The sequence below is a fragment of the Alnus glutinosa genome, chromosome 9 (genome assembly GCF_958979055.1).
Source record: "Alnus glutinosa chromosome 9, dhAlnGlut1.1, whole genome shotgun sequence".
Taxonomy (NCBI): Eukaryota; Viridiplantae; Streptophyta; class Magnoliopsida; order Fagales; family Betulaceae; genus Alnus; species Alnus glutinosa.
This window is the reverse complement of record NC_084894.1, coordinates 6237421-6252694: the sequence shown is the minus strand read 5'-3', so window position 1 is coordinate 6252694 and position 15274 is coordinate 6237421. Positions and strand designations below refer to the sequence as shown.

General features: G+C 34.9%; 1 protein-coding gene across 1 annotated transcript; it reads right to left on the bottom strand.

Annotated features, from left to right (window-relative positions):
• Window positions 1-390: 390 nt before the first annotated feature.
• On the bottom strand, window positions 391-12691 carry LOC133877910 (uncharacterized). Its single transcript, XM_062316363.1, has 14 exons — window positions 12264-12691; window positions 9971-10137; window positions 6966-7069; window positions 6213-6279; window positions 5691-5783; window positions 5446-5610; window positions 5178-5318; window positions 5015-5092; window positions 4023-4135; window positions 3873-3933; window positions 2232-2399; window positions 1272-1373; window positions 858-947; window positions 391-749 (listed from the first exon to the last, which is right to left on the bottom strand). The coding sequence occupies exons 1-14, from the start codon at window positions 12541-12543 to the stop codon at window positions 687-689; spliced, it is 1692 nt and encodes a 563-aa protein (XP_062172347.1). The 5' UTR covers window positions 12544-12691; the 3' UTR covers window positions 391-686.
• Window positions 12692-15274: the final 2583 nt, after the last annotated feature.

Here is a 15274-nt window from a genome sequence, read left to right as displayed (position 1 = left end):
AAGTTAAAAAGCGCCGAAGAGTCTAAAACCTTCGAGTCAAGTCTCTTAAAAGAATAATGTTATTATTCACACATTGTATTTTAAATGACCTAACACTTTTGTTTTTTTATTGGCTGACATGAAATAAAAAAACCACTTAAAACATGCTAAATCAATGTGTGAAGAGTACAATTATTCTATAAAAGAATTATATGTTATGTTGAGTGAAAAACTAGGATTATATATATTTTTAAGTAATGATATTCTTCACACTAATTCATCACTCTCGTCTCACGGGTTTTTTTTTTTTTTTTTTTTTTTTAAAAAAAAAAAATCACTTAAAACCACGTCATGTCATCATGTATAAAAAGTAGCATTACCCTACATTTTGCTAAACCACATATAAGCATATGTTTGAACACAGTTTCTTTTGCCAATTGCAATACACATATTATCCTAGGCAAAGAAGTTGGCAATAACATGTGGATTAAAAAAATGAATCTCACAAAATTTTTTCTCGTACAATGATGGTTCTCATTTTCGCAAAAATAAATCATGAAGATCTTCTTCCCTCGTGACACTAGGACTAATTAACAGTGCGGATCACCAACCAATCCTTCCATTGTGATTTCAATCTAAAGCTACACGAGAAAAATTCACTGCCAGCCAAACCAAGAAAGTCGCTACATTATCCTGCCTTCACCCATCTAAGCTGTTTTCACCTTGCGAGAGGGAGGTCGTCGAAATAAACTGATTAGATCGTCAAGACCCTGTTTGATGCCATCATCATCAGTTTTAATATACGAGGGAAGTAAATTGTAAAAAGAAAAGAAAGATTAAAACAAATCAATTTGCATTCAAAGAAAAGGAGTAAATACCCTAGTAGTGATGATAAGAAAACTGAATAGCACTATCAAATACGATCCCAACACTAGAAGCAACAGCAAGTCGAACGTTACGCTAGCTACCTGTAATAACAAAGGAACTGCTTATCTTTCAAGCCAATGAAAACCAAATAAACAAATCAATAGATTCATAAATCAACATTTCTAAAATAAATATTATGTAGGAAAATCTTGTTCAAGCTCACGACCAAAATTAACGGCATAAAGATATTTGGAGGGCATGACTCATCAAAAAGATTATGTTCCCCACAAAGAAAACAGAAATTTATTACGTTATTCAACAAAGTGACATATGAAACTGTGCTGAGTAGAAATTTCTGCAAAAAAGACGGGTAATGGCGCACATTTATATCCAGCAAAAAGAAAAACAGAAAAACTTATGATTACCTGATATATGTTAAGTCTGGCTTTAGTCAAATCATAGAAAGTGAACATGCCATCAAGCACTTCATGTTGCACACTCACCTCATTAGTGTGATCTTCTAATTCCTGTAACAAATTGAAGGAAATTATAGATTAAATTAAAGAAGTTATGAGACTGGAAGAAGAGATATTTATCACTGAAAATAACGTTTTTCTTTTTTTTTTCTTTCAGTAACCCGATCTTAGGTTTACGTACAGAACGGCACCCACACTAAAAAGCCACGACACAACCCACCCACACCCCAGACAGCCTAAAGCACGCACACTGGATGCTGCATTTCCCCAGCTTTTCACCTAAAACTATCTGTCTATCATTTCGTAGTACAAGCCACTGAAATTTAACAGAGGCACTTTACATCAGAAATGTATGAGAATTTATCAAAAATATATATAAAAACAAGAAAACACCATCAGCATTGTAACACTGAGTCTGAACTGCTGTAATAAGATTCAACAATTTGGATTCAGAGTCACAGCATCCACTACAATTCCATCAGATTCTAAATTAAAAAGTAGTTCATATGAGTTAACAAATATGTTAATCCCAGAGAAAAATTGTATCAACTTAAAAAATGTCATGGAAATTTCCGTGAAATCTTAAGGCAGGAAAAACTTCGGCTTTTTCCTTTCCCTCTTTGCTAGGTTAAGGCAGGGCATTGTCAACAACAGAAATTATTTAATGTTCTAAACACAATACCCAATTTTAAGGTGTGTAAGTTGCCTTGGAATCAAACATGAAAACAAGTAGACTTTAGTCTTCAGTTATAATCCGGTAACAACATATAAGATAAAGATGTAAAAACATAGCTTGTAAATTTCAGCATAATCTGTCAAGTGAAAAGCATTGCTATAAAAGAACTAACAGGCAAGTCAAGGGAAAACCATAACATGCAATGAAAATAAATGTATAACATAGTTAAGAACCTTTTTTAATGCCATGATAAATGGGTCATTCTTTGACAGGAAAGGTGCCACTCTAGGCGTCCGTGACAAAAAATCCAACCACGATTGTATATAAGAAGGATTGACAGCCAAAACACTGTCATCTGCAAAGATTTGGATGTTCTTTCCCTGATGGCCATAGATATGCCTCTGCATAAAATGGAGGAAAATACAGCATTAGAGATCAGACAACTACGAGCTGTAAAGTCAAATCGACAAACATAAGATTGTTGTATATCAAGTATCTAAACACACAAGTTAGTAACAATAAACTAACTATTCTTATAACTTCAAATTCTGATAAATAGCAAATAAGACCATACTGATTATTTTTGATAAGTAATCATACTGATTATACTTATGCTGACGACAATTAATCAAGAATTCTGGATGTGCCTTGACCTCAAACTTGGTGAATGACCACAATCTATCAGTTAAATTATATTCAGGCAATTTACCTCTTTGAGTATGACTAACCGAGCATATCAAAATCACGGTAAAATTCATTCAGTTATCCATCATAAATATGCAACTTCCATTGTAGACCTATATTCATCCGTCATGCAATGGCTCTACTGAATATCTTAGTTTACATACATTTCACATTTAAAGTTCCAGTTGGAATGGACCATTTTCACCCAACCTTCAAGTACTAAAGCACCATTAGAATCTGTATAACAAGAAGACACCAATTATATAACCTATTTTCTGCATCATACATGAAGTCATTTCAATGAATAGTCATTTCAATGACTACTCTATAATTGCAATTCGGATTCTAGAATTCTTCATGTCAAACACTTATCTTGAAAATGTTAATGCCAGAGGTCAACGTTCTTGTTACATTAGAGAGAGAGAGAGAGAGAGCTATTCAGCTCAAAGGAAAATCACAGACTTCAAGTATGCATATATAGCCATGAATTTGCATCCTTCATTATAACTCAATATTATATATTTGTTCTAAAACTATATTACTACGAGCATGCATGCATGTCACGCAACACAATAGATTAAGGATCCATCTAAATTCTATATTCTATGATAAGACGCACTCCGACATGTTCAATTTTACTTTTAAATTCCCTTGACATATTTAAGTTTCAGTTCAATATAGCATGCTTTGCATACATAACTCAGTTTAAAATCTGCTCCATATGCATAACAAACTCACACCAAAACATCATCATTTCAAATGAATGTGCTCTCTTCCTTTCTTGAACATAGGAGTTGGTATACACATCTTTCTCCCGGTAAACTAGGAAGATGTACCCAACACATGTATAGTTACACCTATTTAGTGTCATCCAAAAAACATACTTTCATAAAATTCCTACATGTGTCCATGTTATACAGGCTGCGATATGTAAAATAATGATCAAAATCATTTCTTTTTTAAAAAGACACTAACACAAGCACAAAACAATTGCATGAGTACAAAAGCTCACTCCAAATATCTCTCTTTTACATTTCAAATTCTCAAAGACATCGGCAAGTTTTCAAGCTCCTTAAATTAATTCACAAGGAACACTCTACAACATGATAAAGAGAAAGTGTAAGAACGCATATTTTATTCTGATTTAATGGAAACATCAGAAACGTGTATATCACGATATATAACCTTACCGCAAGACTCTCTGCAACTAATTTGACGCTTCTGACAATTGCAGTTTCATTCACAAAGTGTCTGCAGAACATCAGGCTCTCAGCATATGGTCCTCTGAATAGCACAGATATAGCAATAAGATAAAGATGATTTTGCATCAAAAGCATTACCTGCTATCAACCAATCCTCCAGTCCTTTCCAACAGTTCAGGTGCCGTAAAGAGTTCTGAAATGGTGGCAGCAGTAACTCTCAGCCTTGAAAACTGTTCATGCTCCCAAGCTACCTATAGCAGATAAACAGCTTTATCACCAGGCCCAACAGTAGAATCTGGGCATAAGTTGAGGGCACAGCAAGCTTATAGCATTTCATTTATTTTTCCATTGAATCGCTAAGTACACCAAGAAACCGAGTAGCTTCATTATGAAAAAATGAAAACCCATTTACTTTATTACTTATACACTTGTGAATAACTATAGAGAAGAGAGATTGAATATCACAATATTAATTTTATAACAAACTCTGTTAATTTTCTAAACTTGTAAACTATACTCTATTAAAAGAACTCATGGTACTTCAGAACCAACATGACGTCGACCTTACATAAAAGCAAGTGCTAAGTTTCTGCATTATAAGTTTCTCAACCAACCTTGCATGTAGAAGTGACAAAATAATAATGGGTGTGTTTCGTAAACCCTTTTAGAGGAGAAATGGGAATTGAATTGATTGATGTGATATAAAGATGAAAGAAGTTTTGAATTTTTTGTGAGAGAAAAGTGAAAAAATGAGTTGACTTTTTTAGAAGAAAGGAAGGGAAGGGGTTGCCAAACACACTCAATAACCCAGACAGGTATCATTCCCCATATCTTTCTTTCTTCTTATCAACAGCCTAATACCTACTTTCTACTCATGGATTGATGATTTTACAATGAACATTTCAATTACCACAGAAACCAAAAACCACAACAGCAAGTTGCAAAGAATACCTGTCAAAATCAGACGAGAACAATTATCTCAATAATCAATAAACTTTTCCCGGTAACATTAACGTTTGTATTTTTCTCAAACCAGTATCATGAATAGATTCCGTCTAAATGAAGGAAAAAATACTTATCGTTTTGATCAATAATGCAAGTAGTTCAAACTTTCAGGTAGATCTACTTACTCTAGGATTTGAAATATTTATCTTCTTGTGCTTCAAACCAACTCCAACGCCCAACTCTTCTGCTACATTAGAGAAACCCTACACTGAAATCCAATCATAAAACAGCACAAAAAGTAACACGATAACACTTCAAAAAGCATTCTGTGAAATTAAAGTAACTTACTTCAAATATTTGCTTTATGTAAGCGTTTTCTGGAGGTTTAGACACATGAATCCATAATTCATTATCCCATGAACCGATGCTATTTAAGCAAATAGCATAGTCAATACTCTCACGCAAACGTTGATCAAAGCTCCGAAGCCACTGGAAAAGGTAGGAGTATTATGGTCAATACACCAAAAGAAATGAGGTTGGCAGAGTAACTGAACGGTAAATGTAAAAAGGTAAAAGGGACAACAAAAATTATAATCAACCAAGAGGAGATAAGTACCTTTTGAGTTCCATTGTAGTTGTAAGGTCCTCCAGAGGTTAGCCCAAAAAGTAAATTATATCTTCCTCTTGTCTTAGGATTTGAATAAAGAAGAGAGAATAGCCTAGCTATTTCAAGAAGTGCCGCAATGCCACTTCCATTGCTATCGCTTCCCACTGATAATGCCTACAAATATGAATTTTATCACACCTTTATACAGCTCATAGAAGTTGATTTCCTTGATTAAATTTAATAAAATAACATACAGGAGCAGCTCCAAATGTATCATATGATGCTACTATAGCAATGGTTGGAAGTTGACTTGCTTCTCCATCTGTTTTCAGTCCTGGCAACCATCCCTGTAACCAATTGAAGAAATTATTCAATTGAAGTACAAGTTCCAGCAAACCAAGAGCATATGAAATTTTGTTCACACCCCAAAATGCACTTCCACATTAAATTCGTAATAAGCAATGTCCACTTTCAAACTAAAAACATGCCTCAAGTTGCACCTCTGTAGTGCAATCCTTTAAAGAACTTATGATACATTAGTCTGACTTTTTATGATATTCAATTTTAGATAATCCAATATGACTTCAACAGATATCACACATCGAAGTAAACTGCGTGACTTCCCATTGCAAAGAGTGTGGAAGAATTTAATGAAGGTCCTAAGGTCTTAATGGACCTCAAACGGCTAATTCAAGGGCGTTCATCACAAAGTGCTTCTCTCACTTTCATTATGATTATAGTATTCCCAATTGGGTAAGAAAAGGTTGAATAGGGACCTGAATGTTTGTGATGGTGGGAGAAGCAAGTTTCTTAGGCTCTGATGCTGAGACGACAAGCTTGAATCTGCAATATTTTATGAGCAAAGATGAGATCATACACATGCAATAACAATACAAAGAAACTAGGAAAACCACAAGTATATTGTAACAGGCATTGCTGACAATGACATCAGCTTATTTTACATTCAATATACATATGGAATGATATTAACTATTTAATAGACATATTATAACAAGAGGAGTAGCAATGATTAAATCAGCAGAAATTTTGGTAAGCTTCAAAAGGCAAAATGAACAGAAATGCAAGAACAAGAACTTATTGCTCATCATTGAAAATTTTATCCACGAGAAGAGAACATGATTAACATAGGGATTTTTGGGCATTTAGAATTGAGAAAAATGCTGACTCTACACACACCAACACAGCCACTTCCTCCATTTATGGAAGGTGATAGGTAAGAAATCAGGGCAGATTCCTTCTACTAACTCATTATGTTAAAGTTATAAACTGGCTTCTACAAACATGGTTAAGTTGCCAAGCCCCTTATCCCTTTGGCTGTAACAAGATGATAATAGGTCACTACAATATAAGAAGAAAAACAGAAGTCATCTTATATATCTTATATTTTCAATGAGGAAATCAGTTGCATGTATTTCTCAGTCAAATAGATCAAAAAAACATATTCAGGCAATGTGAATACCAGTAGCACTAATAGTTGTGAAATGTTCAAGAACAGATAGCAACTATACCCGCCAGTAGTAGCAGTAGCAGGCTGACCAATGGCATCGTTCCTCTTGACATCAGCCAAAACAGATTCAATATCATCATCCTCAAAAGCAAAATACACAGGATACTGCAAAAAAAAAATATCAACGTATAAATAGGCCCTTCCAAAAATTAACTTTAGAGAGAGAGAGAGATTGGGGGGAGGGGCTTTGTCTACATGACATAAAAGTACATCTATACTATTGTCCTGAACACAATATGAGTAGTACTTTACAGAGCAGTCAAAAATATACAAATAGAAGATACTTAGTTCTCGGAAGAAGAATGTAAATTAGTATTGCAAAGAGTTTGAGAACCACGCATGAAAGTTTCATTTTTTAAAACGCTAAGCAAACTCCAAGTACATTATGCTAATAACTTCTGCAAAGAAATTTTCTAAAATGTATGCTTTAATAAACCAGATCCACTTGGTAAGAAGGAAATTGGAAGAAAGAAAAGTGAAAATGCATTATCATTTTCTCCCATTTAGTAGAAGGAAAAAGAAAAATGGAGGAAGGGGCATCCTACTCCTGGGCCTACCATATCTTATTCCCCAAAAAAATATGGGCAAAACTGTGAACTAAGATATTGGTTCAAAGTTTCTTTTCAATATACTATTTCCTCTAATAGTAAAAAGACAATTAATCCCCAAGGAGATAATGGTACTCAAGTATAAAATGTTTTTTCTGTCTCATCCCTTCACTATCAAAGTAAACCAATTTTCCACGTCTAGCTCTCTTCAAAAAAGAGAAAAAGACACTTTTTCTCTATTCTTCTACTTTTCCATCTCTCCTACCAAAGCAACCAAATACCCATCAAAAGTTTATATATTCTCATTCTTCTCCCTTTTCAATCCTTCCTACCAAGCATAGCCTAAAATATCTGAGTATCAAACTTCCCATCACCAAGAACTCATAGCATAGAGGTAGATATATCAAACACAGTACATCACTTACCCAAAAATGCAGTAGAAAAGGTTTAGGCTTGCAATTGTTAACATCAGTAGAAGCATATTGGTACACCAAACTCTTTATAGGAGTACTGTGTGGTCATTGAGCATCCATCATATAATAAGGAATGAAATCTCTAAATGACTGTTTATGAGGTCAGTTATGCTTTGTCATATAAAATGTCCACCGATGGAGGTTGATGTGCAGTTTTTTGATAGTATGGATTAGGTGCTCAATGACTTCAGTTTAGGAAAGTCAGAGGTTCAAAACTCCCTAACCCACCCAACCCACAGCGACCTGCACTAATCCAATCAGTTTATGTGAGGGCTGCAGGTCAGTTCAGGCAGAAGATGGCATAAAATGAGCAGGTCAGTTTGGTTGGCAGGTTGTGAATTTCAAAACAGTCTATACACAACCAAACCCAATGTATCTACATACACCAGTTTTCCCTAATCCCCCCAGATTCCTCTCAATCTCACTTTCTCACTTCCTCTCCATTCTACTTCAAGATTGGGGAATCAAGGTTCCCAAAAGAAGCCAGCACTAGGTGCACCCTCCTTGTCTCCAACATGTACTGGTGGCCCAAAATGATCACCCACCAGCATTGATGCCTTGGGCCAGCCCATCAATCCCGGACAATCCAAAAGCACTTCGAGGTACCAACTGTATCTCTTTAAATTAGTGTTTGGTTTTGCATATTAATCTCCGTAGAATCTATGTTAGTGGTGAAACGCAGCAGATGGGGGAGGGTTTAGATTTGGGGGGCTTTGGGAGGTAGGTGCACAAGAGTGAATGGAAGGTGGTTGTGGTGGGGAGGGGTTTGTAGGTTTGAAGAAATTATGCATGTAAACATGGCAAAGGAGGGGATGGGTTGTTGTTGATGTTGGCTGGGATCTACAAAAAGAAGCCATGTAGACAGGGAGAGATTCTTATCTCTCTCACTCTCAAACCCCTCAGTATTCCAGCTCTGATGGTTCAAAGGATTCTCCGCTGGACTTTTTAGAGGGTTCTCCTAGGTCTGGGTTGGACATTTTTTCGTTCTCCACTCTAAAAGAGCCGATTCTTCTCCTTCCAGTGGCTCCGGCAGCTTCTTTGGCGCATTCTCTGGCAGCGCCGCTGGGATCTGTCCCTTTTCCGGTAGGAGATGGGGTGGACTCCACTGTGCAAGATTCTGCAGTCTCTCCGTTACCATCTGGTTCGTCTTCATCTCTGGCAGACGAACCAGTGGCTTGCTCTCAACACTCTACCTTACGGGATGTTAGATTAGATGCTGTGTGGGAGGCTGATGTTCGGAAGAATGGTATTGAGTTTTGGGAAAGGCTGTCCTTGGATTGGGCGTTGGATGAGGGTAACCGTCAGGAGTTCTTGGGCATCTTGGATGAGATGATAGCTCGCAAAAAGAAAGGCCCTTGTGGGTGTTGTTGAGGTGTTTTGTCTTCGGGTTTTGGGTGTTTTCCTTCTGGTTTAGTTGGGTTTGTTTTGTGGGTTGCTTTTGAGTCTTAGGGTTTTGCTCTTTTGGGCTTGTTGCTTTTCTTTGTGGGTCGGCTTTGGTTACTCATTTGTATACTCCTGTGTGTACTTAGGGGCGCCTTACACTTTTTTAATAAAATCTCTTACTTATCAAAAAAAAAATTGCCACCGCTGCATCATCGCTGCAGCTGGACCATCAAACCAACCCAATTGATTTTGAACCGACCCCACTGAAACCAACCTATCACCAAGCCAGCATGTTGAGTGTATGCAAGAAGTTACGGGCTGAGATGGATTAAAGTTTCTATAACCAGAAAGAATTTAAAAAAATAAAATAAAATAAACAATAAATCTAAAAAAAAAAAGGCCTAACAGAAATAGTTCTTGGGCAATAGAGAACCCAATAAAACAGCATTTTTTTTAATTAATCGAGATATCAATAAAACAGCATTAAGCAAAGGTAAAACTTAAATATATAGGCATCATAAACCAGTAAATGAGAGATGTAAAAAATAAATAGCAGCAACAGTAATTCTAGTGCCTATAGAAATTATACTGGTTCCACTCACAGGAATTTTGGCATGAATAAGCAACTGTTCGAGTTCTGCTACCACAGTCTTCAACAGCTCTCCTTGATTTACATGACTACTCTTTGTGTCATCTCTATTTTCAAAGCTAAACAACTGGGGAAGCAAAAACAATAAGCCCCCCAAAGGCTGTCTTTGTGTGATATATTCTGCAATATGGTTGTCAAAAAAATAGTAATCTCGATCAGGGAGTAAAGAAACAAAGTGGTAAACATTCAACTTAGATGCAAATGGAACTGGAGATATATATCGTCTAGTCATTTTTAAAATGCAACAACAGAAATAATATATAAGAACCCAGCTTGAAATATGAGAAAAGCTAGTCAATGGTTTTGTTAAGAAGCTTTTAAGAAAAAAGCTTAGGCTATATATTTGATCAGAATATAAATAAGGTTCCATAATTATGCTACTCATTGCTCTTATAAATAAGGGAGGACGCTGAAAAAAAAAAATACTTCATAAGCATGTGGCAGACCAATAACCCGCTAGTGTCCGAGCATTGACAGTTTTTTTTTTAAAAAGAAAAAATTAAAAAAACCTTGGGGAATTTTTATTTTTCTTTGTTTATTGAGCAGGGGGTTCTGAATGACCTCTCCACAGAATCTTAGGATCTAGAAGCGTTCAGGATCTAAAATTGCATTAGTGGTAGGTTAGCGATTATGCAACTTAATACTTATTAAGTTCTTGTTTATGACCAAATGACAAAACAAAATTGAGAAAAACAGAACATATCGGGGGAAATCTAGAATTTCTATGATTACAATTCTGCCATCTATTTACATAGAAAAATGGAAGACCTTGTCTAAGTTCCCGGAGTTACGAAGGAAACTTCGAGCTCATGGGTTGAGACCAGAAATTGAACTTTATGAGATCTAATCTCCCATTGTTCCTCGTTAAGACTTAGTAACCTGTTCCCTATATCTTTTCTTCTATTGCATTCTATCTCATTTATTCAATTCTTTTATGCTATTTCAACTCATTTTTTTAAGTTAAAAACTTGTTTCATAATTTTCTAAACAACGATTTAATTGTGGATACATCATGGTACGAGATTATTTGGACTACGAGATCAAACCAATTATACGGCAAGATTTGATAAGTAACAGTCAACAAATTGGAATTCCTTTATAAAAATATATTCTTGTAGCTGCTTTGATAGGTGTGGCGAGCCAGTAATAAATCTTTCAAACTAATAGCTGAAATACAATTTAAACTTTGTTATGTGTTATCACATCCATTTCCCCTCACTTCAATTTTATTTGATGAACCCATATGATTTGTATTCAAAGACCTAAATCTTCTGAACATTAGGATAGCAATGCTAGAGCACATCCATGTCTTCTACAATTATTTTGCTTAACATTACTAAATCATAATGTCATGATAAACTTACCATTTCACAAAGCTTAGGTAACCACCCAAAAAAGTGAATATTCACTTTTACCAAGAAACTCCCTCTTCTAAAGCCTAAATACTTTGTCCAATTCTAGCACTTCAATTGTCCTAAAATATCCCCCTTTTTTTAATAAGTAATAAGCCAATCTCATTAAAAGCCAATCTCAATTGTCCTAAAATATCCTAAAAGGACTATTAGCAAGTTAACTTAATCTCGCATGTATTTGCCTTGACAAGTACTCCAGCAAAGCATAATTACCTTCAAACTAAGGTACCTAAAAATAAGAGAAAAGAATAAAAGGAAAATTAATTCCAAAAAGAATCTCCGATGGTTCTTTTACATAGAAATGCCATTAAAAGTCTGGTCAGACACCAAAAAGACATCCTACCAAAATCACTCACTTGCAAAACCCATTGAATGAAGCATTTCATCCAGCTAAGAATTGGACTGAATCACACTCCACAATATTTTTTATTTTTTGAATTGGTAAGTTACACAACACCAGTGGGCCTTTGAATCCACAAATTCACCCTCAACCCGTTCCTACGAGAAAGAAGATGCCATCACAGATAGAGTTCATTGCTCAAACTCCACAATCTTTAATTGCTCTTACTTCTCCTTCTCGTCGACTAATTTATTTGAAGCTCGTAGTCTTAATGAGTTCTCATATAAATGACTTCACCATATAATTAACGACCAAAAATACTCACACCCCACCTTAGAAGCTATAATTTTCAAATATTGAACAAAATATTTACCTAATAGATCAACTCAAATGGAAAGTCAAAAAGACAAGAGCCACTCGAGCATTCAGAAACCATAAATTGTTTCTACAAACCGTAGTTGATATCGAAGAAAATTGGAAAACTTGGTGCGTACCTTTGACAAAGGAGATGTTGAGGTCGCGGACGGGGATGATGAGCACGGTGCGCGAGAGATCGGCACCGGGAGAAAAGTGGAGAGAGCCGGCGTGGTGGTTGAGGGCGGCGAGGCGAGATCCGAATGGTACCCCGGAGATATCGTACTGGATGAGCCGGTAGACATCGACGACGGTGGCGGCGTCGCATAGCTCGACGCACGCCACGAGCACGAAGACGAACGCGATCATCGAGTACACTGACTCCAGCATTTCGCGCTCTCCAGCTTTTCGCGGACCCATAGAAATGGAGGGGATCTAGGGTTTGAGGATTTTGGGATCGCTGGCTAAGCCTCTTGATCCGGACCAAATATATATATCATATATTTGGGGACGTAGAGTACGTGCGCGACTGGTCGGCAAGAGAGAGAGAGAGAGATAGAGTTTGCTTACAGTGGAGTAACTCTCACTGGGTAGTTCGGTACTTTGAGAGAGAGAGATAAAGAGGGTGGAGCCCAATCGTTAGGTTGAATAATAGGTTGTAATTTGTAATAAAAGAAAGATATTTTGAATTTTTGAGAAACTACTTTAGTTATATTAAATAAAACATTTGAAAATATTAATAATTTTGTCACATAAAAAAAAATGTATATATATATATATATATTTATACCTAGAAATGTATAAGTTATCTATAAGATATTTATACCTAGAAATATGTTATGAATAAAGTATTGAGATTAGATATATAAATACACTATTAAAAAGAACAAGAAACCAAAATAATAAATTTGGTTAGGTTTAAGGGTCGTACACTATGCCTTGGAAACAAGGATTCTCTTCGGTTCAATTAAATTAGAGATAAGTCAATTAGTTTTTTTAAAGCAATGACAAATTTGTCTTTATATTTTTTTAGACAAAATTATCCTTATTTTAAAATTGATTGGCTCTTTTCCAATTCAAATCCAAATTCATGCCTTGGGGCATAAATCACCAAAATCTTTTGAAGCTATATAAATAGAGATGGTGAATTTGTTTGATAACGCTTTTAGGGGCTATTTTTAACTTTTTTTACACAAAAAAAAAAAAAAAGAAAAAAAAGAAAAAGAAAAAACCGCACGTGTTTGCTAATGTTTCCAAAACCCAAAACACACCTGCACATCAGCTTTCGACCATCTTGGAAACAGCTTTCCAAAAGATGTTGATGAGAAAATTATTGTGGAAGAGAAATTAAGTTGATGCCTCCGAAAAAAAAAAAAAAAAAAAAATACTATCAGAAGTCACGTTGGACTATTGCGGCTGTCAACATTTTGCAAGTACCGGCCAGACCACAAACGTAGGGTTGTTTGGCAAAGTCAGGGATGTATACAGTAGTGAATGTTATTTTTTTTAAAAAAAAAAAAAAAAATTAATAATAATTAACATCAAAATATTTTTACTTTTTATATAACATCAATAATTTTTTATTACTATTCAAATAAAAAAATTCATTACAATACAAATTTTTTTTATTTTTTCATACAAATATCACATCATCACTTTTTACTAATTTTAAAACTAACTACTCACTACTACATTTTGTACATATCTTTATCAAACAATCCCACAAGTGTGGAAAGATGTGGAAAGCCTCAATTTCAAATTTCAAACCAAAAAGAAACCCCAAAATGCATTCCCAAACAAGTCTATTACATTTTTATATGAAGCAGCCCCCAAAATTAATTTTTGCTTAACACATAAAATATTAGTTCTGCCCCTAGTTAATAGCCCAAATAAATAGGTTTAGTTATTATATATCTTTATCCGAACCAATCTAAACTAATTGCACAACTAGCCACAAAGAAATAAAGACATCAAATCAGCCAATTGAGGTGGGGGGTTGGGAAGCAGGGATATATATATGGCAGCAAAAGATTTCGAAAAACAAGATTAGGTTGGATTTTTCAGCCTGCTTTCAACGTTCGAGTTAGGGTCCTTTTATAGAAGGAGAGTTTGAGTGTTTAACTGAGCAGGAATTATTAGATTTATGTTGTCTCCTGAGTACTTAACTGTGGTGAAATTATTGGATTCCTACTGTCTCTTAAGTACTTAAATGTGCTAGAATTATTGAATTATTGTGGTCTCTTGAGTGCTTGTCCAAGGTAGAGTGAAACACACTAAAAGGGTTTGGACTAAAGTGCCTCATAACTAGATGCTCTGCTGAAAGCTGAAACTTTAATAAAGTAAATATTAAGGTTACTATTTGCATAGTAATCTTTACTATTTTTTTACCTTTTTTGCCAACAGTTTTTTAGACTGATTAATCATCATTATATATATATATATATATATATATATATATATATATATATATGACATTTTCTTTGTGTTGTGCTTGTTGGGAATGGATCAATTTCTTTCTGATTTGCAAGTTTGCCTTGAAAATTTGAAGGAATTCAACTGGTTTTTTTTTTTTTTAAATGTATTAATTACATGGTAGAATTCGGATCATTATTTGTGCATCTCTCATAAAATTTACAAAGGTTCAGTTGAACTTTTCTCCCGTTATAAACGGTTCAAATCCTTCACCAACATCTTAGGATATGTTCCATTTCACACACAAAGGTTACATGTCAAAACCTCGTTAAAGCATACAACATTTTCATCCAAAGTCAGTTTCCTCATCAAATGATAATAGTTATAGTTATAATATTTTATAGTATGCAAGTAAATAACTAAATCCCCTGATTATGAACTTTGTGATTCATCGTTTCTTTGAGATCAACAAATCAATTCCAATTTGTTAGGATTAATTTCCACAGACATAACCTTAGAAAGCTAAGGGCTCGTTTGCTATTACTTTATAAAATGTGTTTTTAACTTTTTAGTTGTAATGTGACCTAAATAGAAAAGTAATTTTAAATGTTTTGTGTGATAAGTTTTTTGTTAATGCTTTTGCCTTTTTACCAAACAAGCCATGTGCACGTATGTTATAAAGAACAATAGGGCAAGTGAATAATGGGAGTGGAAACAGTACCACAAGACAATTACCAAC

Excerpts from the sequence above, each read along its gene's own strand:
- LOC133877910 (XM_062316363.1), bottom strand. The coding sequence starts at position 12,543 with ATGGGTCCGCGAAAAGCTGGAGAGCGCGAAATGCTGGAGTCAGTGTAC. Across the intron at positions 10,138-12,263 it reads CAACATCTCCTTTGTCAAAG|AATATATCACACAAAGACAG; the intron begins GTACGCACCAAG and ends ACCATATTGCAG. Across the intron at positions 5,319-5,445 it reads ACTACAATGGAACTCAAAAG|TGGCTTCGGAGCTTTGATCA; the intron begins GTACTTATCTCC and ends TACCTTTTCCAG.